Source organism: Phocoena sinus, chromosome 1, assembly GCF_008692025.1.
Source record: "Phocoena sinus isolate mPhoSin1 chromosome 1, mPhoSin1.pri, whole genome shotgun sequence".
NCBI classification, from domain to species: domain Eukaryota; kingdom Metazoa; phylum Chordata; class Mammalia; order Artiodactyla; family Phocoenidae; genus Phocoena; species Phocoena sinus.
Window position 1 is genome coordinate 99,212,376 of NC_045763.1, and position 20,853 is coordinate 99,233,228.

The 20,853-nt window shown below is 40.3% G+C and overlaps 1 protein-coding gene across 1 annotated transcript; it reads left to right on the forward strand.

The window, feature by feature from the left end:
* Positions 1-3,858: 3,858 nt before the first annotated feature.
* CHIA (chitinase acidic) lies at positions 3,859-14,073 on the forward strand. The gene is made up of 11 exons (XM_032638721.1): positions 3,859-3,982; positions 5,179-5,208; positions 6,245-6,446; positions 7,556-7,612; positions 8,300-8,465; positions 11,219-11,343; positions 11,524-11,647; positions 11,936-12,121; positions 12,634-12,753; positions 12,841-12,982; positions 13,731-14,073. The coding sequence occupies exons 1-11, from the start codon at positions 3,952-3,954 to the stop codon at positions 13,970-13,972; spliced, it is 1,425 nt and encodes a 474-aa protein (XP_032494612.1). The 5' UTR covers positions 3,859-3,951; the 3' UTR covers positions 13,973-14,073.
* The last annotated feature ends 6,780 nt before the right edge of the window (positions 14,074-20,853 follow it).

Sequence of the window (20,853 nt, forward strand, 5' to 3'; positions counted from 1 at the left end):
TTGTTCTTACAATAAATGAATAAATTCAAACAATAAATAAAAGCAAAGTTAGTTAACTTAGCTTCTGCCTATCAAAGAGAGTGCGTGTGACACAGCCAATTAGTTGCTTCACTCTCCAAACAGACTGTAGCCCACTGTATATGAACCATCTTGAATTATGTAAATTATTCCTTAATAGAGCTTATTAATATGGTTCCTGGGCTTGAGTCCCATCTTTTCTTCTAGTAAAGTGAAATCAAATAGCATGGTTTCACTGTCGATAATGAGTTCTTAAATGGGCTTGAGCTTTGTTAACATTACCAACATCAACATGATTTCATTGTTTCTGGGGAAGAAAATATAGGATGATATTCAAAGATAATATTATCTTATTCAAACTGGGTGGTGGGACAGGGGTTTCACTTTAATGCCTTTCTTTAAAATGTATATCTAAACTTATATATATGGTACCATAAAATTGATAGAGACTAAATAATACAGGCTTACTGAAAGAACAATGCGCAATATGGAAAGATACACAACACCAACACTTTTAAACCTTTATTATTCTACAAATCTTATCATGCTGGTAATTCTTTCCAGCACTCAAGTGCTCAGATGGAAAGCAAGTTTGACAGGGACTCAGTGGGAGCTACTAAGGAGTTATTAAGAAGGGACGTTTTACCAGCAGGTCTTTTGTACAGGGCCAGGAGGGCCAAATTCAATAGAAAACATCTTACTAAATTTAAACAACATCTAGATATGTTAGTGCCAAATAGATAAATCTGGGACTACCGGCCTTGCTGCTTATTTTTGCATATTTTTGACCTGCCCTTGATTTGACACAATTCTGACTCTTTGTCCCAACGATATTCTCCTAGGTACCTCATGGAAATGTCTTTCCTAGTTCAACCTGTGCCACCAACTAGCCCACTTCATTTAATATAAGGAAGTAATACAGTGTAAATATTAGGAGATTTCCATTCTGTATGCTCCTGCTCTTGACACTGAATCCCAGACCTGGTACTTAAGAGTTGTTTGACAATTTTCTCACCTACAAAGTTGAGGTGACAGTAATAATTCTTGTTATAGGCCAAATAAAATAAGGAAGTAGAGCCCTCTGACGAATATTCATTGTTTTCCAGTCACTCAGTATTCTCTCTCCATTCTTTTAGAATTTCCTTTTATGGCTAATTTGGATGGAAATTTAAATGCAAGTGCCCTGTCCTTTCTCTAAGTGAGGGACTGGTTCAAGCTCAAAGCTACACAATCAGACTATTTCTCACAGGACTTTGATTCTTGTATGGACTGATGCATGGATAAAAAGTAAAATTGGAGCTTACTTATCCTAAGCCCTCCTCCCACTTTGCTCCCCCAAGAAATGTGATTTCTGTCATAATCACAAGCAGGTCCTATATTCTTATCTTTGATTCTGTGAGCTTCCTCATATTCTCCCAATATACTGATTTGTGCTTGTTAGAGTTGGTTTTAATCACTTAGAAAAAAGTAATCTTTCGTAATATAAAAACCAAGAACAATCTCTGGCATATAGTAGGTGCTTGTAGTGTTTGTTGATATTATTATTTTTATAACTGAAAATCTTCCTGGCAGCACTTCTACCAGACTTTCTCTCTGGTCCTATGAGTGAGAACCAAACACCCAGAATCTAATTATCATTGAGTAAATGGACACAATTTAGCTTCTAAATGAGATAAAATAAAAAATTAGTCTATATTTACAATAAGTCTGCTAAGGTGTCAGCATCCCATGGTGTGCACCCATATGTCTACCAACTGCTTTCCAGTTACTGTCACAAGACAATACCATATAAGCAAGAATAGACAATATGTACTAAAGGTCATAAAGTATTTCAGAGGAAGGAGAGATCATTGAGCTTCAAGGAGAGGATCTGAGCTGGACTTTGAAGAACTGTAATACTGGGATAGAAGATATTACAGGCAAAGGGTGGAGAGACAGTGTGAGCAAAGGCATGAAAGACATGTTTCGGGACAATGAATAGACCATTTTGGCTGAAGCAGAATTTTTTTATAGGACAATAGTAGTGGATAGTGTTTGGAAAGGTGGGTTGGAATTAACTTTAAACAAAAATTCTATAAATGGTCAAGTTGCAAATATCTCTATTAAAAGAAACTCTTCAATATCATCTGCATCATCTTTATCCATCAGCAGCACAAAATATTTTTAAACATCTTCTGGATGTAATTTGGAACTATGGATTACAGAGTTCTCATTGACCTTCAGAGGGTACATTTTGGGAACCATACGTTCCTAGATAAAATTATCATATAATCATGACTAAGGTCATTCCAAAGAACAGGTATGGATAGAATGTTCATAAAACAGCACCTGAAGATGAAAGCCCCTAGGCACTGATTATACAAATCATATATGAATAATTCCATGAAAGAAAATTTTTGTTTTGTTTTGTTTTGTTAACATCTTTATTGGAGTAAAATTGCTTTACAATGGTGTGCTAGTTTCTCCTTTATAACAAAATGAATCAGTTATACATATACTTTTGTTCCCATATCTCTTCCCTCTTGCATCTCCCTCCCTCCCACCCTCCCTATCTCACACCTCTAGGTGGTCACAAACCACCGAGCTGATCTCCCTGTGGTATGCGGCTGCTTCCTACTAGCTATCTATTTTACGTTTGGTAGTGTACATATGACCATGCCACTCTCTCACTTTGTCACAGCTTACCCTTTCCCCCTCCCCATATCCTCAAGTCCATTCTCTAGTAGATCTGTGTCTTTATTCCTGTCTTACCCCTAGGTTCTTCATGGCATTTCTTTTTCTTATATTCCATATATATGTGTTAGCATATGATATTTGTCTTTCTCTTTCTGACTTACTTCACTCTGTATGGCAGACTCTAGGTCCATCCACCTCACCACAAATAACTCAATTTCGTTTCTTTTTATGACTGAGTAATATTCCATTGTATATATGTGCCACATCTTCTTTATCCATTCATCTGATGATGGACACTTAGGTTGCTTCCATGTCCTGACTATTGTAAATAGAGCTGCAGTGAACATTTTGGTACATGACTCTTTTTGAATTATGGTTTTCTCAGGGTATATGCCCAGTAGTGGGATTGCTGGGTCGTATGGTAGTTCTATTTGTAGTTTTTAAAGGAACCTCCATACTGTTCTCCATAGTGGCTGTATCAATTTACATTCCCACCAGCAGTGCAAGAGTGTTCCCTTTTCTCCACACCCTTTCCAGCATTTATTGTTTCTAGATTTTTTGATGATGGCCATTCTGACCGGTGTAAGATGATATCTCATTGTAGTTTTGATTTGCATTTCTCTAATGATTAATGATGTTGAGGATTCTTTCATGTGTTTGTTGGCTATCTGTATATCTTCTTAGGAGAAATGTCTATTTAAGTCTTCTGCCCATTTTTGGATTGGGTTGTTTGTTTTTTTGTTATTGAGCTGCATTATCTGCTTGTAGATTTTGGAGATTAATCCTTTGTCAGTTGCTTCATTTGCAAATATTTTCTCCCATTCTGAGGGTTAAGAAAAGTTTTAAGAACAGCTAATACCTTCCAAGGGTTTTTATTGTTTATTTTCCAATAAAAACATGCTTTGATGCCAGGAACAAAATGTCCACCTCATGAAAACCACAATGTTTAAACAGATGCTTATCAGCCCTGAGAACTGCCAAAAAAGCTAATAAGCCGGTGCTTTTCATGGTGATGGTCTCTACCACCCTGTTAGGAGCCATGACATTTTGTCCTTATTGAGCAGAGAAGGTGGTGGTGAGGGGAGTGCGGGTTGGAGGTACACAAACTGGTGTTTGTAGGGGAGGAGATCTGTTGACTTACTGATTAGCTATATACATGTTTGGGTTAAATGCTCTCCACTTGGAAGATATCCTTTGTGATAACCTGGTACTCAGATGGTATAAAAAGAAAATCCAGGCTCTGCTAGACCAGAGCCAATGGCAACCATGGCAAAGCTTATTCTCACAGGTGAGTCTGTAATTGGAGATAAAGCCTTGTTCTTACCTGATTTCTTTTTCTCTCTGCATCTGACAGGCATGAAATAGTCTTCACACACACCTCTATGCTTTTCTATTGTTCTTTCATTATTTCAAATTTCCAAGAGAATCCAGACATACACAAATGAGTCTACTTCTGATTCTTTTAATCTCAATTGACTCTGGCAGCAATTTTACCTTTGTTGATGCCACAAGCATGGTCCTAAAAGAAAGGCTAGTTTTCTTCCAATGCTTGTCTTACACTCCCATTCCTTGTTGGGTTGTTCCCATTTCTCTATTCATCTTCCTGCACCACCTCATTTTAATTGATCTTATTTTAATTTACATGTTTGTGTTTTTGGTCTATCTTTTTCAAAGATGAAAATCAGTGGGAACTGAGACAGAATTATGCAAGTTATCTTTGTTCTACTGTTTTCAGAATTATTTCTCTTTAATCCCTTACTGTCTTACTGAGTTGCTGATGTATTATAAAAATATCAGTTATAATTCAATCATTTAAAGGGGTTGATTCAGTACATTGTTTAGAGCCAATTTATATCCATAGCTTATTAGTTGCTCTAGAGCTGAGATTTACAAAGTTTTTATAGCTTCAGAACCTTTTCCAAATGAAACCTCTAGCTCAATTTATAAAGCAATCAGGTCAAAAGTGTCCTGGTAGAAGCCAGGGAACAGCATCTGGAGCCTTGTCTAACAGTTTCTAGTTCTCTTCTACTGTAAGGGCCATTAAAGTTGGTATAAAAAAACTCGAAGGCCCCAAGAGATACTGAATTCACTGATTTAGTAGATGCTTTGTGTGTGAAGCTGTATTCATCCCAGTTAAGGGTGGTGAAGCATGGATGGGTGTGTAGTCATTGAGTAGAGTAAATTTTGGATAGTTTCAGTACGTAGATCTCCCATAGGTAGTAGACTTCCAACTCTGTCTTCCGTAACATTTGTTACTGACATGGAAGAAGGAAGAAGAGAGAGCCATGCTCATTTTTGACTAAGAGAAGGGAAGTACAGATTTATTGGTACCTTCACTGAAAAGCCTGCTCTTTGGCATAACCCCTAAGTGCCACTTGGGCTATAAAAACCTATGACCCATAGGATGGTACCGAAGGCCTCAGAATTGTATTCTACAAGATATAGACAATTGGTTCAGAATACATGTGTTTTCTTTCTCTCTAGGTCTGGCCCTTCTGCTGAATGCTCAGCTAGGTAAGTCATGGACTCTGTATTATATCCTTGACATAATTTTTTCCTACAATAAACCTAAAATCTTTATAAATTACACATAATGCAATTGTCTGCTTAATGTATTAAATGTGATTTTTTCATATTCTAATATTACTTTTTAAAAAGCATATCAAGGGCTTCCCTGGTGGTGCAGTGGTTGAGAGTCCGCCTGCCGATGCAGGGGACATGGGTTCGTGCCCCGGTCCGGGAAGATCCCACATGCTGTGGAGCGGTTAGGCCCGTGAGCCATGGCCACTGAGCCTGCGTGTCCGGAGCCTGTGCTCCACAACGGAAGAGGCCACAACAGTGAGAGGTCCGCGTACCACCCAAAAAATAAATAACTAAAAATAAAAACATATCAAGAGATAGATAAGCTATGCTAGGAAAGAAAGCTACTGTCTTCTTTACAGACAGATGGATTTGATGTTGGGAGAACCTGTTATTTTGTATTGGCTGCCACTGTTATTCTCTTCAGCATGACCACCTGAGAGTTGTAAGTTGGTATTCACTGGGCTTCATAGGACTACTAGGCATTTTTTCTTCAGTGGTTCCTAGGCTTCACCAAGATCCCAAAGTGAATCTGTCAAAGTTAAAAATAACCAACTTGGGGCTTCCCCGGTGGCGCAGTGGTTGAGAGTCCGCCTGCCGATGCAGGGGAAACGGGTTCGTGCCCCGGTCCGGGAGGATCCCACATGCCGCGGAGTGGCTGGGCCCGGGAGCCATGGCCACTGAGCCTGCAGGTCCAGAGCCTGTGCTCCGCAACGGGAGAGGCCACAACAGTGAGAGGCCCGCGTACCGCAAAAAAAAAAAAAAAAAAAAAAAACCAACTTGAAAGTCAGTGACTAGTTCCCAAGTTAGAAGCTTTGAAATCATTTGCAAGATTGTTCCTATTAACCACCCTTACACAGAGATCAGGTATCTGAGGCAAAGGGAGGGAAACAGAAGCAGGGCTAAAACTTACAGCATATTTCAGTGGCACCTAAGTCAGGCCATTTTTCTTACTTCTTACTACTCTCAGGTTCTGCCTACCAGCTGATGTGCTACTTCACCAACTGGTCCCAGTACCGACCAGGCCTGGGAAGTTTCAAGCCTGACAACATTGACCCCTGCCTCTGTACTCACCTGATTTATGCCTTTGCTGGGATGAGAAACAACGAGATCACCACCACTGAATGGAATGATGTGACTCTCTACCAATCTTTCAATAGCCTGAAAAACAAGTAAGAGAACAGGAAGATTTCTAAGTTGGTATCTCTGCAGTTCAGGTTCAGTGAGTCTGAGGTGGGAACCAAGACTCTGTATTTCTAAGAAGCTTCCCTATGATGCTGATGCTTCTGGTCCAGGAGCTACACTTTAAGTATCGAGGATATAGATAACGTAGCACGTTGCCTGCTCTAGCTAGTATTAAAAAATAGTTCTGTATCTTCCTTTCACTGTAATTATCTTTTTTATGACTCAGGAAACTGCAAACCATCTTAGCTACTTGCATCAGAGAACAGGAGGCAGAGGATACCGAAGTTTAGACATAAAAGAGCCCGAGAAATCAGAAGAGTTTGCTGTATTTTAATAGAGTTCTGTTCTGTGTAAAAATGAAACAAAACAAACAAAAACCCTGGTATCTTTTAATTTCTAATTTGTTCAGTTAGTTAAATCCAGGAGAAGTCAGGCTACAGGCCATTGCTACCTTCAGTAGTGGCAGTATCTTGAATGCAGCCACTAGAATTTGAGTTATGATGCCTAAGAAGAAATAAACCCCTTCAGAGTGGTATTTCTCAAAGTGTGATCCATTGACCATGCAACAAAACCACATGAGTCACTTGATAAAAATCTCAATTCCCTAATCCAACTGAATCACAATCTCTGAGAAAGGGGTTAAAAACCTGGAATTTTAATGTTGTCCTCCAACTCTGGTCCTTGTACTTCATTCTTATACAAACTGATGTTTGAGAACCACTATTCCAGAAAATGTGCATGATTTTAAGCCAACTGATTTATATTAATTATCATAAAGTCTGAGAAAGTAATTATGTTCAAGCAATATTTACCATATCATCTGATAGAGTAGAATGTAAGAATTGCCAATACATTCCAATTTTTAAAAAAACCCGGTTGTTTAATTTAGATTTTTCTAAAGAACTCTGAGTGCATTCATAATGATAACACAAATAATTTTTATAAAGTGTTCAGTAGTGAAGGAAAATTATTATACAGAATATCTTATCAAGGCAACATCAAAGTTTCTGACCAGGCCCAATACCTAAGCAATGTTATTTTAAATTGAGGGACTCATGGATTTTGAAGTTCTTCTTTTCTATCCTTTGCTTTAAAGGAACAGCCAGCTGAAAACTCTCCTGGCCATTGGAGGCTGGAAGTTTGGAACTGCCCCGTAAGTCCTCTACGAGAGAGCCTGGTGTTCATTTGTTACAGAAAACAAGTTAGCCCAATGTGATCTATGTCCCTTCAGATTTCACATCTTAAGACAGGATATTAAGGATATACATTAAACAAATATGTTACTTAAATAAATTACTACACCAGAATCTCAGTATTGATTAGAACACCATTTATTTTGTACATTTACATTTAGTTGGATATTCTGGGACTACATTCACAGAAGCTTAGTTACTGAGATTTCAAAACAACCTCTTCTCAAAATGTTTCAGAAGTACAACCCCTAAGGAGAGTGTTATAGCACTTCTGTCTATTTACCTTCTGGGAGAAGGAAGAGAAAGTCATGCAAATAAACAAGAAGAATTTTTTGAGGGTATACGAACATCAGGGACTATTTGGAGAGACAACACAGTGGGCCAAGGTAGCCAGGTGTTCAAAGCAACAGGTACAATTTGGGAGAAAGATCAGAGTTGGGTGGATAACAAAACAAAGAGAACACTGAGGTACCATGGCTGACAGAGCAGTGATTACAAAGCAAGCACAGGAGAAAGCCAGGAACATAGTTTTATCTGGGATGTGGGTCTTGGTGTAAAGCTCTGAGGCAGAAATATAGGAGTTTGACTTCGCTACATGGTGTTGGGACTACCAAGGCCTCACCCTGCCTTCTTTGGATCTCCTTCAGTTTCGCTACCATGGTTTCCACTCCAGAGAATCGCAATACTTTCATTTCTTCAGTCATCAAATTCCTGCGTCAGTATGGATTTGATGGGCTGGACTTCGATTGGGAGTACCCTGGCTCTCGTGGAAGCCCTTCTCAGGACAAGCATCTCTTCACTGTCCTGGTGCAGGTGAGGAGGGAGGTGGCAGTGTTTAGCCCAAGAAAATTCAAAGCCTGTTCTTTTCAAGGAGAACCTGGTGGTTCCAGAGTGAAACTAAACTGGAATTTAGAATTTTGGAAACTTTACATTGCAAAGATTCTTAGATATCATGCCTACATTCAACAGCATTTAATAATAATAATATTATTATGTGTGCTATGTGTCAGGCACAATTCTACAAGCTGTTTTTATTTTTTTTTTATTTTTTTTTAACATCTTTATTGGGGTATAATTGCTTTACAATGGTGTGTTAGTTTCTGCTTTATAACAAAGTGAATCAGCTATACATATACATATGCTCCCATGTGTCTTCCCTCTTGCGTCCCCCTCCCTCCCACTCTACAAGCTGTTTTTAGAATCATAACTCATCTCATCTTCGTATGTACTCTATGGTATAGGTACTGTAAGTACCATAATCTTTATTTTACAGACGAGGAAGCTAATATATAGCGGGTTTAAGGAACTTGCCTAATATCACACAACTAATAGGTGTCATAACTACCCAAGTAGTCTGACTACAGAGCCCATTGCTTCTAACCTTTATACTAGCTGCCTATTATCACTGAGCACTTACACCATCCCAGACACTGCATTAAGTGTCAGGCTAAAGATAAGAATAAGACACAATCCTTGGCTTTAAAAAATACACCATCTTAGGTGGAAGCCTGAAAAATAACCAACAATTACAGTACACTTAGGTAAATGTCATGATAGAGGTATTCAGAGTGCAAAAGCAGCACAGAGAGAAGGTACCTAATTCTGCTCTGGGGCAGGATCAAGAAGAGCTTAGTCTTGAAAGTGGTGTTAACCAATTAAGTGACGATGGGATTGCACAAATGAAGACATGTAGATATGTGTGAGCAGGTATGTGAGTAATGGATTATGAGGCTGCACCAGAGACAAGAATCAGATCATGTAGGATTTGTATATTATGGTAAGTAATTTGGACATTATGTTCAAGACAACTTTGAAGGATTTTTAAGTAATGGAAAGATATGACAAAGCTCATGTTTTAGAAGGATCACTCTGGCTTTAACCATGGTGGATGAATTAGAAGGTAAGGAGTCAGGGATAGAGTTAGGAGGCTATTGCAATAAATCAAGCAAGAGATGCTGAGGGTCTGAACAAATACCCTAACAGTGAGAACAGAAAAAGGAAGTATATAAGAGATATTAGGAGGGTAGAATCAATAGGATTTGGAGACCAATTGGAAGTGGAAAAAGAGAACTTCCAGTTTTCTGACCTTGAGAACTAGTTTGACTATGGTCCTGTTAACTAAGATGGTAAATACAGGGAAAAAGGTAGATTTGGAGCAAGAAAAAGGGCTCATTAATTTGTCTTTGAACATGCTGAGTGAGAGGAATCTGTAGGGCATCCTATAGTTTTGCCTAATAGACACTGGATGAATAGGTATTGGGTGAATGCCAAGCTGGAGTTCAGAACAAAAGACTTGATTTGATATACTGTATTGATGTCATCAGCAAAGGTAAATAATTAAGAGATCACCAAGGAAAAATGAATGGAGTGAGAAAAGCCAAGGATGGCTTTTAGATTTACTCTCCCCCAAGACAGGGTTTTTTCCTATACCATCTGGTATACCAGATTGTCAGGCAGCCTCCAATAGTTTCAATATTAAGTAATTCACTGGTTGAAAAATAAACCTACTTACTTGTTGAACAGCTCTAGAGATCAAAAAGAACATCTGTATTCTTAGTCAATACATGCGTCCAGTCATAATTAATAACTTCCAATTAGTGGTTCTAGCGCTGCCCATTGAAGTAACATAGAATGAAGCTGCACCTTTTGCAATATATTAGTTGGATATTTGAAGACAGCTATATCTTGCCTATAATTTTTCTCCTTCCAGTTAAATAACCTAGTTCCTTTAACAAGTACCCATACAACAATTTTCAGACCCACTCTTCACTGGAACACACTCTGGTACACCCTAATAATGCAGTTATAAAAACTGAATCCATGGATTCCCTGGTGACGCAGTGGTTGAGAGTCCGCCTGCCGATGCAGGGGGCCCTGGTTCGTGCCCTGGTCCGGGAAGATCCCACATGCCGCGGAGCGGCTGAGCCCATGAGCCATGGCCGCTGAGCCTGTGCGTCTGGAGCCTGTGCTCTGCAACGGGAGAGGCCACAACAGTGAGAGGCCTGCGTACCACACACACACAAAAAAACAACAAAAGACAAAACTGAATCCAGTGCTCCGGGTAAGATTAGAGTCACAAAATAACAGTGGATTAACCTCTAGCATTGAACGGGAACCTATCACCTGGCTGTTACCACCTTCCTCACTGGCCAATTCAGCATTTCATTTGATGGGATGTCAGTCCTATAAAGTAGCTCATTTACTGGACAAAGGGAAGCAAATCTCTATATTGCTAAAAGCTGGATATAGGTTACTGTAGCAAGTATAACTTCAAAGTGTAGTTATATAAGTAGAGCTCTGACTGGTCATCTGGGACCTGGGTTCTCGTCATGATCTGGATACTAACTTGCTGTGAGACTTTGGTGAAATTGTCTAACTTCTATGTATATTAGCTGTAAAATGAATACCATCAATTCTGTCTACTTTATAGGGATATGCAGAAACTAAAGATAAAATATGTGAAAGCACTTTGAAAAAGAAAAGCATTATACAAACATATATTTATTAATTTTTAAGGAGGTGAAATCAGTTTCATAGATGTCCTACTATACTTGATTATTCTATAGGAAATGCGTGAAGCTTTTGAGCAGGAGGCCATCCAAACCAATAAGCCCAGGCTGCTGGTCACTGCTGCAGTAGCTGCTGGCATCTCCAACATCCAGTCTGCCTATGAGGTTCCTCAGCTGTCCCAGTGAGTGACTCACCTTATCCTCAAACTCCTATAGGTATCAGTTTTGCAAAGCAGACTTGACTTAGTCTGTCATGCCACTCAGGGACTTTGTTTAAGAGGCATTGGAAGTGGTATCTTTTGTCTGCACAGGTATGAGAAATAACAATTGGAAATGCTTTTAAACGCTTTATCCCACCTCAGGTACCTAGACTACATCCATGTCATGACTTATGACTTCTATGGCCCCTGGGAGGGCTACACTGGAGAGAACAGCCCCCTCTACAAATACCCAACTGACACTGGCAACAATGCTTACCTCAATGTGGTGAGTACCCACACAGATGCAGGTTCAGACCAGAGATGTTGTAAATCACATGGAGATTCAGAGACAAAAGAAATATAAATTCTGCAAAAGTCTCATTTGGACAACTCTCTTCTTAAGTGGCTGATCATATTTCATTAACTATAACCTCACCAAAATATTTCCAAAAATACCAACTAATCTATCTGTTATTAGCATCATTCAATTTTACCTTTTAGGACAGTGGACTAGCATAACTAAGCAATGGGTCATCAGCTGGGTGGGCCTCTAACTTACCTGCTACATTTTCAGGATTATGCCATGAACTACTGGAAGAACAATGGGGCTCCAGCTGAGAAGCTCATCGTTGGATTCCCTGCCTATGGACACAACTACATCCTAAGCAACCCTTCCAACAATGGCATTGGTGCCCCCACTTCTGGTGCTGGTCCTGCCGGGCCCTACACCAAGCAGGCTGGGTTCCTGGCCTACTATGAGGTAGGTAGCCTGGGCTTTACAGTTGAAATTCTGTGAATTTCATGCCCAGTGCTGCACAGTAGCCTTAGGACTAGAATCTGTGTAAAGCTTGAATGTTCATTTTGTCCACTACTTACCTACTGTAACACAGATATTACTCCAAATGCTTCAGGTGTTTAAGTAACCTATTCATTTACCTAGTCCAGTATGAAGAACATGTGTAGTGTGCAATATCCCTTCAAACAACAGACTACATACTTAAGGTCATTTATATTAGCACTTAAGGGAATTAAATAACTGTATCTCCCATACTAATATGGGTTCTCAAAATCAAGCACTAAAAATAGGGATAACATCTGAGTATTTCATAAACAACTTGATCTTATTTACTGCAAATAAAAACCCATAATTAGAAATCTGAGGAAAGCCCCTATTGCAGGCATGACAGAAAAAAAAAATCAAAGAGGAAATTGTATGTTTTCTCTTTTTGGGGAGTCATACTTAAAGGGTTTGAATCTCTTGACTTTTTAAAGATCTGCACGTTCCTGAAAGATGGAGCCACTCAGGCATGGGATGCCTCTCAGTACGTGCCCTACACCTATAAGGGCAATGAGTGGGTTGGCTATGACAATGTCAAGAGCTTTAATATCAAGGTAAGGTCAGCCCCTCCAATGTGCTGTGAGTTCAGCCCTGAGTCCCCCGAAATAAAATGACTGCTGGTGTCCTCTATCCTTAAACAGGCTGAGTGGCTTAAACAGAACAACTTTGGAGGTGCCATGGTCTGGGCCATTGACATGGATGACTTCACAGGCACATTCTGTAACCAGGGCAAGTTCCCCCTGATCAACACCTTGAAGGATGTTCTTGGCCTGAAGAGTGCAAGTAAGTGACAGCAGGGGGATGCCCATGGTGTATAAATGCTCCTTTTCCAACTCAAAAGACAGCCTAACATCTTCCCCCTTTGCCCCAGGAGTCTCTTCCCATTTTACCTCACTGTTCTTGCCTGCCTGAGAGAGAAGTGCTATATTCTTTCCTTACCCTTGAATGTCCACATCAGGAATTTTATGTTCTTATGAGAAACCAGGCTTACTGGGTGGGTTTTCCAGGTCTACTAATTCTTAAAGGTGTGGAAAAGCCTCAAGAAATTAGGCTGACCTTCAATATAAGCATTTATTTTTCTATGAACCCCTTATTAAAAGTCTCCTTCAGCCTGCTTGGGGAGATTGAACAAAAAACCCTAAGCAGTACTGAAATATTTCTAATCTATAATTCAGAGGAAGTACCAATTCCCTAAAATTCATCCAGATTTTCTCTTACAGCTTATTTGCTTACCGCTTATAACCAGATCCTAGAAAAGCATTTCGCATATACTGGGTGCTCAGTAAAAATTTTTTTAAATGATTTTAACATCATAAGAGAGAACTTTTAAAATTTGAAACTGGGCTGGCTTGAAATTATAGCTGTTCCTAATTCCTAAGATGGAGTTATCTTGTGAGCTCCTCAGTTACAGGGACCCAGAGCGAACTGCACTCCACCTCCAGACCTCACCCCCAGTCTGCTAGTTCTCCACCTCTAGGTGAATCTGAGAGCTTCTGCCAGGTCCACTAGTCTGCTCTTCATGCTGTTTCAGGTTGCACCACCTCCACTCAGTCCAGTGAGCCCAACAGTCGTACCGGAAGTGGGAGTGGAAGTGGAAGTGGGAGTAGCAGCTCTGTGGGTAGTGGATACTGTGCCGGCAAAGCCAATGGCCTCTACCCTGTGGCAAATAACAGAAATGCCTTCGTGAACTGCGCAAATGGAATCACATACGAGCAGTATTGCCCGGCTGGGCTTGTCTTTGACACCAGCTGTCAGTGCTGCAAGCTGGCATAAATCTGACCTGTGTCTCCATTCCCTAATGTGCTGAACAGTCTCCTTTGTTTAGCACACCTTGCTCTTACCTAGAGTTCTGCAATAAAATCCATCAGTCAAAACATGAGTGTCCTTGGTTTTAAGTGATTTGGGTGGAGACCCTTCTAGATTTGAAAATACAGGCTGTGCATGGGGGTGGAGCGGCAGAAGAGAGTGTGTGAGGAAGTGATGACACCAACAAACCCACAAGCCTTCTACTGGCTTAGGTTAATTTGCATAAAGGTTGGATGCTGTCAGGAGGAAACATCTGAATGTTTGGTGTTGGCATGGGATGAGGACATGAAGAAGATAGGTCTGCATCTTGGTGACTGTTCTCAGTAGGGAACCAAAGTGATTCTAGGAGACTCGGGGGCACAGGCCTGTTTGGCTTGCTCAAGGAACAGAAGGCCAGGACATTGTTTCCGTGTCTGCTGAGGTCCCAGAACTGGTCCACCTCCCCTGAATTGGCACCATCGGGAAGGTCTTTGCAGTGGGCTCCTTTGGGGATGTCTGCCTTTCTCAGGAGTGAAAGCAGAGGTCCTTTCCTTGAAACCATAGCTGTGGTCACTAGCAGCTGTGGTTTTACTGCATTATCTCCTCCCCTGGCTTGGCTGATTGACTGGCGTAGAAGTCAGATTCAAGAGGGCTTATCAGATTATAACCCCTTGGAATCTGCATCAGAGAACAAGGAATGGCGCACAGTCCCTGAGACTGGCTTTGCCTATAATATGTGAGCTTAGGATCTGTAGTGAGAAACTGAGGAGAAGGGAAAGTTGCCCTGGATGCAGAGCAAGAAGACTAAAGGGGAGAAATGGAGAAAAGCCACGATGAAAGATGCAGAGAGAACATTTATCAGTAGCTTTCCAACTCTTCATTCTAGCTCCTTCCTGAGGCCCAGATGCATTTCTGCCTTTGGGTTCTGTGAAACACCCCTATAACTATGTAATAAACTCCTCTTTGCTACATAAGCTGGCTTAAGTTTGTTTCTTTTATTTTCAACTGAAAGAATCCTAAGTAATAAGAATATAATGGCTCCTATTTTCTGGCATGCTTACTGTATGTCAAACTCCATTTTAAGTGTTTTACATGTGTTTTGTTATTTAATTCTCTCAGCAACTTTGTGAGGAAGATAACATTAACCCAAGAAACTGAATAACCTGCCCGACATCTCACAGCTAATAAGTTGCAGAGCCAGATCCAAAAGAGGTCACAGTCCTAACTACTATGCTTTACTGCCTCCTTTGACACAGATCTCAGTGTTCTCATGGTAGATGGCAGCACTGGTGGTAATGATGAGGCACATGCAGCTTTCTGGGTAATGATTATTCATTCATGAGCCCACAACATTTCTTGATTATTTATTATGTGCCAGATAATGTTCTAGGTACTAAAGACATAGTGGTGAATAACATAAAGAGTTCACCCTTATGGGGATTATATTTTGCTGATGGGAGTGTTAAGCAATAAATTAGCAAAAAAAAAAGAAACGAGGAAAGTGAATCAGTGATAGAAAGTGACAAAGGGAGGAGCCTATTTTAGTTTGAGCAGTCCAGGAAGGCATCTCTGGAGAGATCCCATATGAGATGAGCCTTGATATTAGAGAGGAACCAGTCATTCTGAGATCTGGGAAAAGTGCAGAGGTGCAGCAAGTACAAAGTCCTTGAGGTGGAATGAACATGGCATGTTGGGAAAAAGAAGATCAGCGGTGACGTCAATATCATGGTAGTATGAGACAGTCTGTTGGTCTCTCCTCTTCAATCTACAATGAGTAAAACATTCATAACTCAACAAAGGTTCCTCTGGTCCAACACACTAGGATTCTGGAGAGATCCACACATCTGTACATCTGAAGATAAGTAGACTGGAACAAATAGAGGAGGCGGAATTGGGAGAACAGCAGAGGTGGTACTTGCAATCTGGACTCCGTGGCCACGACAGTACTGAGCCAACAGTTCCAGAGGACCCCGTAGTAATAGGGGAGGCAGCACACACAGATTAGGCCTCCAGACTGCAGCAATACCCCAGACACAGGGAACCAGGCGTCAGCAGTGGCAAGGCCCATGACCTCAGTCCCTCCAGTTCTGGTGGTGCCTGGACTCTGGCACTCTTGCATCTGACAATCCCAGATGCATCAAAGGCACCCATGACCCCCTTCCCACCCTACCCTCCCTCTGCCCTTGTTGTGGCAGTGTTGCCCACCACCCAAGCATCCCTGGACCCAGTGGAGGTGCCCACCATCCTGATGCCCTTGGCAGTGACCCTAGCAACAATGGCAACATTGGAAGCAGCAAGGCACCAGAGATTCTGGAGGCAAAGCAGCAAGGGCATAAGTAACACCTCTGGCAGAGGCGGTGGAGGGTGGAAAGTTAATTTTCAAATATAGCCAGAGACATTTCAGGTAAGAGAAACAAAAACGTGTGCTATAGCACTACCTACTGGAAAAAAAAAAAAAAAGGCCTCTAATAACCAACATGTTGAATTGTTAAAATCAAAGTGAAAAGAGTTTTACCTAATTAAAAAAGGTATTTGCTACTTCAAAAGTTCCAGCAGAGGAACAACTCATTAAGCACCATGAAAAACCATGGTAATATGGTATCACAAAAAGAAAACGGCAATTCTCAGGAAACCAAACTTAAAGTCATGAAAGAGTGTGAACTAACTGATAGAGAATTGAAAATATCTGTCATGAAAGAACTCAATGAGCTACAAGAAAACTCAGAAAGACAGTTCAATGAGCTCAGGAATAAAATTAATGAACAGAAGGAATGCTTTACTGAAGAGACTGAAACTCTAAAGAAGAACAAAACAGAAATTCTGGAGCTGAAGAACTCAATAAATTAGATGAAGAAAGCATTAAAAGCATTGGAAATAGAGCAGACCATAAGGAAAAGAGAGCTAGTAGGTTCAAAATCTACGAATGATTCAGGTAGAAGAGAAAAGAGAACTACAATTTTTTTAAACGAATAAATTCTATGAGAACTACCCAATTCCATTAGGAAAGGCAACATAAGGCTAATGGGTATCCCAGAAGGAGAAGAGAGGGAGAAGGGAACAGAGAGTTTATTTAAAGAAATAATAGGCTAGAACTCCCAAGCCTGGGAAGGAACTGGGTATACAAGTTCACAAAGATAAGAGAACACATAATTATCTCAGTGCAAGAAGACCTTTTCCAAGAGGGCTTCCCTGGTGGCGCAGTGGTTGAGAGTCACAACAGTGAGAGGCCCGCGTACCGCAAAAAAAAAAAAAAAAAAAATGTCAGTGACAAACAAAGAATTTTAAAGGCAGCCAGGGGGAAAAAAGACAGTAACCTACAAGGAACCCCCATTAGGCTATCAGTAGATTCCTTAGCAGAAACTCTACAGCCCAGGAGAAAGTGGGATGACATACTCATAATATTGAAAAATTAAAAACTGTCAGCTGAGAATACTCTACCCAGCAAATTTATACTTAATTATAACAAAGAAATAAAGGCTTTCCTAGACAAACAAAACCTGAGGGAGTTCATCACCACTAAACCTGCCTTAAAAGAAATGTTGAAAACACTTCTCACTACCTCTACTTCAACTACGTTGGTGTCTTTGCTGTTTCTCCAATAGTCCAGTCATGTTACTGCTTCAGGGCTTTTGCACAAGCTAGAATACTCTTTCCCAAGATTTCCATTTGACTTTCTGCCTCACTTCCTGTAGGCCTTTCCTTGAAGCCACCTTCTCAGTGGGCCCCTTCCTGGCGATGAAACTCCCTTTTCCCTTCTTCCCTGTCTGTGATTCCTTTGTTTTTCCTTGGCAAAATCAATACCTGACATCCCATACATTTTATGTATTTACCATTTTTATTGCCTCCCCTGCTAGAATTAACCTATAGGAGAACAAGGATTTCTGTTCACTGCTATATTCCCAAAGCCTAGAGCAGTACCTGACATATTATAAGAGTTTAATAAGTACCTGTTGAATGAATAAATCAATGAGGGCAGGAAGGGAAATGATGAACAAGTTGAATAAGCGAAGCATTGGACTTTATATAAGTTATCTCCTACATGGTGAATATTGTCCTTGTGTTACAGGTGAAGAAATTGAGATATTGTGAGGAAAATTTGCCCAAGATTATGAAGTTAATAGTTAGCAGAGCTTATTTTCAACGTTGGGCTTTTCTGGCTCCTTCTACATCATAATGTTGCCTTGTAGAAAGCAATGTCACAATGACTTCAAGGGAGGAGGGGCTGTTGCTTGGCAGCCAGTCTGAGTTACACCCATCAAATTCTTGGTTAAAGTCCACTTGTAAGAGTGGTCACTCATGGAGATGGTATACAAGAGAGTCAGGGTTTTTAAAAGTCTCTTTGATAGAGAGTTCTGGTTCAGAGCTTCTCAGAGATCTTCAAAGTTCATGCCATCTGGTCTATCCAGGAACATGAAGGGAAACAAAATTATGCTACAGATCACCCAGCCATTCCTTTGGGACTTTGATCATGGTAATCGTATTCTTGGACTCTAGCACATGTATGAAAACTCATTCCTTCAGTATTGGAGTCTAATTGGAGAGAGATAGGGGAAGGACCTTGATCCTCGTGGGGATAGGGGCAGTGCTCCACTCACCAAGTCATGAGCCTTGACTGGGAGTGACACCCATCCAGATGAAAGGATATCATTTTAAAATTTGCACAAAGGTACCCTTGGAGTTAGCTATAGTCCTGGGCATGGAGTTGGTAGATTGGAAGTGCATTAATATTTGTTCAATGTCAATTATAGGTTAGTCACTTGCTGTGCAAGGTTTGTCTTGTCTGTGTTATCTCCTAAATTCTCATGGCAACCCAAAGAAGAAAGAAATGATTAGTGCTATTTTATAGATGAACCAAGGCTTAGGTGGTTTAAGTAACTTCCACAAGGTTATGTAGCTAGTAAATAACAGACCTGTACCTATTAGAAACCAGTTCTGAGGGGCTTCAAAGCCTGTGTTTTTTCTTCTACCAACAAATGAAAGAGAGTGATGTTTAAGGAAGTCAGGAAAGTGGGATTTAGAAAGTCTATTATCCTCTCCTTTGTTTCCCTTCTCAAGACACATCCATCCTCCAGCAGAATCCCTATTATTTTGATCAGAGGTTCTCAATTCTGTTTAGACTCAAGTCCTGCTTTGAGTAACAAATTATTTTGTAATTCTCCCTTTATTATCCTAAGATTAACTTCATGGATAGCATAACCTACTAATATAAAGCTATAATTGTAAAGGAGGAAACAATATAATGCTATAATTGTAAAGAAGGAAAAATAATTCCTAATAAAATAATAGTATTGCAATATATAAATGCTCAGATACAACTACTTTAGAAGAATAAAGTAGTCAGGCTCTTGCACCATATAATGAATAATGAGTAAGTCTAGAATTAAGAGAGAAGGTTAAATGTCGTTTCATACAAGTAGTTTAGGAAAGAAAAAGAGCAGTGTTATAAGTGGACATCAGAACAAAAACTAAAGTTAGGAGAATTAATAACACTTTAGACTTACTAGTTTCTGGTAACAGAAGAAGGTAAATAGCTTTAGTTAAAAGAAGGATAATATTCAACAAATTACAAATCATTGAAGTAAAAATAAAAAGTGAAGTGGGTGTGACTATGTTATTCTTGAAAAGAAGTGAGTAAATAATGTTAATGTGCCAGATTTTAAAAAATAAGCTATTTTATTGGTCTATCTTACATACCAAAAAAGGTCCAAATCATAACTGAACAGATTAATGAAATATTCAAGGTGAGCTCATCAGTTTAAGCAGTATCCAGTTCAAGAAATAGGGAGAGTTAGCCAAGGTGGAGGAGTAGAAATACCCTGAGCTCACCTTCTTTCATGAGCACATGAAAATTATAACAATTTACAGAACAGCTATCAATGAAAAAGAAAAGGGCCTACCAGGAAAGATCTTCTACAACTAAAGATATAAAGGAAGAACTACAATGAGATGGGTAGGAGGGGTGGAGTTGCAGTATAGTCAAGACTGATACCCCTGGGTGAGTGACCTACAAACAGGAGAATAATTACAATTGCAGAGTTTCTTCCCAAGGAGAGAGGGGTCTGAGACCCACAACAGGTTCCACAGCCTGAGAGTCCTGCACCAAGAAGGCGAGCCCATAGAACATTTGGCTTTGAATGCCAACAGGGCTTACTTTCAAGAGACTCAGAACATTGTGGGAAATAGAAGCTCCATTCTTAAAGGGCTCACATAAATCTCACATGCTTCAGGACCAAGGGAGAAGCAGTAATTTGAAAGGACCCTGGGTGAGACCTACCTACTGATCTTGGAGAGCCTCTGGGAGACACAGGAGACAACTGGAGCTCACCCTGGGAACCTAGACATTGGCAGCAGCATTTTGGGGTGCTCATTCTACCACGTGGACACTGGTGCTGGCAAGCACCATTTTGAAATTCTCCTCTTAGCTAATTAGCCTCAGGATCCAGCCCACCCACACTCACCGGCTTGTAGGCACCAATACTGGGTTGACTCGGGCCAAGCAACTAAGTGGGGACACAGCCCCATCCACCAGTAGAAAGACTGCCTTAAGATCCCCTGAGCCTATAGCCACCCCTGGACATGGCTCTGCCCATCAGAGGGCCCAAGACCAGGTCCCACACAACAGTGTCTTCTTCCAAGAAGAAGACATAAGAATTGTAAATATATATGCACCCAGCATAGGATCCCTTAAATACATAAAGCAAATATTAACAGACATAAAGGGAGAAATTGACAGTAAAACGATAATAATAGGGACTTGTAACACCCCATTTACATCAATGGACAGGTAATTCAGACAGAAAATCAATAAGGAAACATGGGACCTAATTAACACATTAGACCAGATGAACTTAATGGATGTATAAAGAATA

Coding starts and splice junctions, on each gene's coding strand:
- CHIA (XM_032638721.1), top strand. CDS start 3,952: ATGGCAACCATGGCAAAGCTTATTCTCACAG. Junction 8,466..11,218: donor TCTTCACTGTCCTGGTGCAG/GTGAGGAGGGAG, acceptor ATTATTCTATAG/GAAATGCGTGAAGCTTTTGA. Junction 11,648..11,935: donor ACAATGCTTACCTCAATGTG/GTGAGTACCCAC, acceptor CTACATTTTCAG/GATTATGCCATGAACTACTG.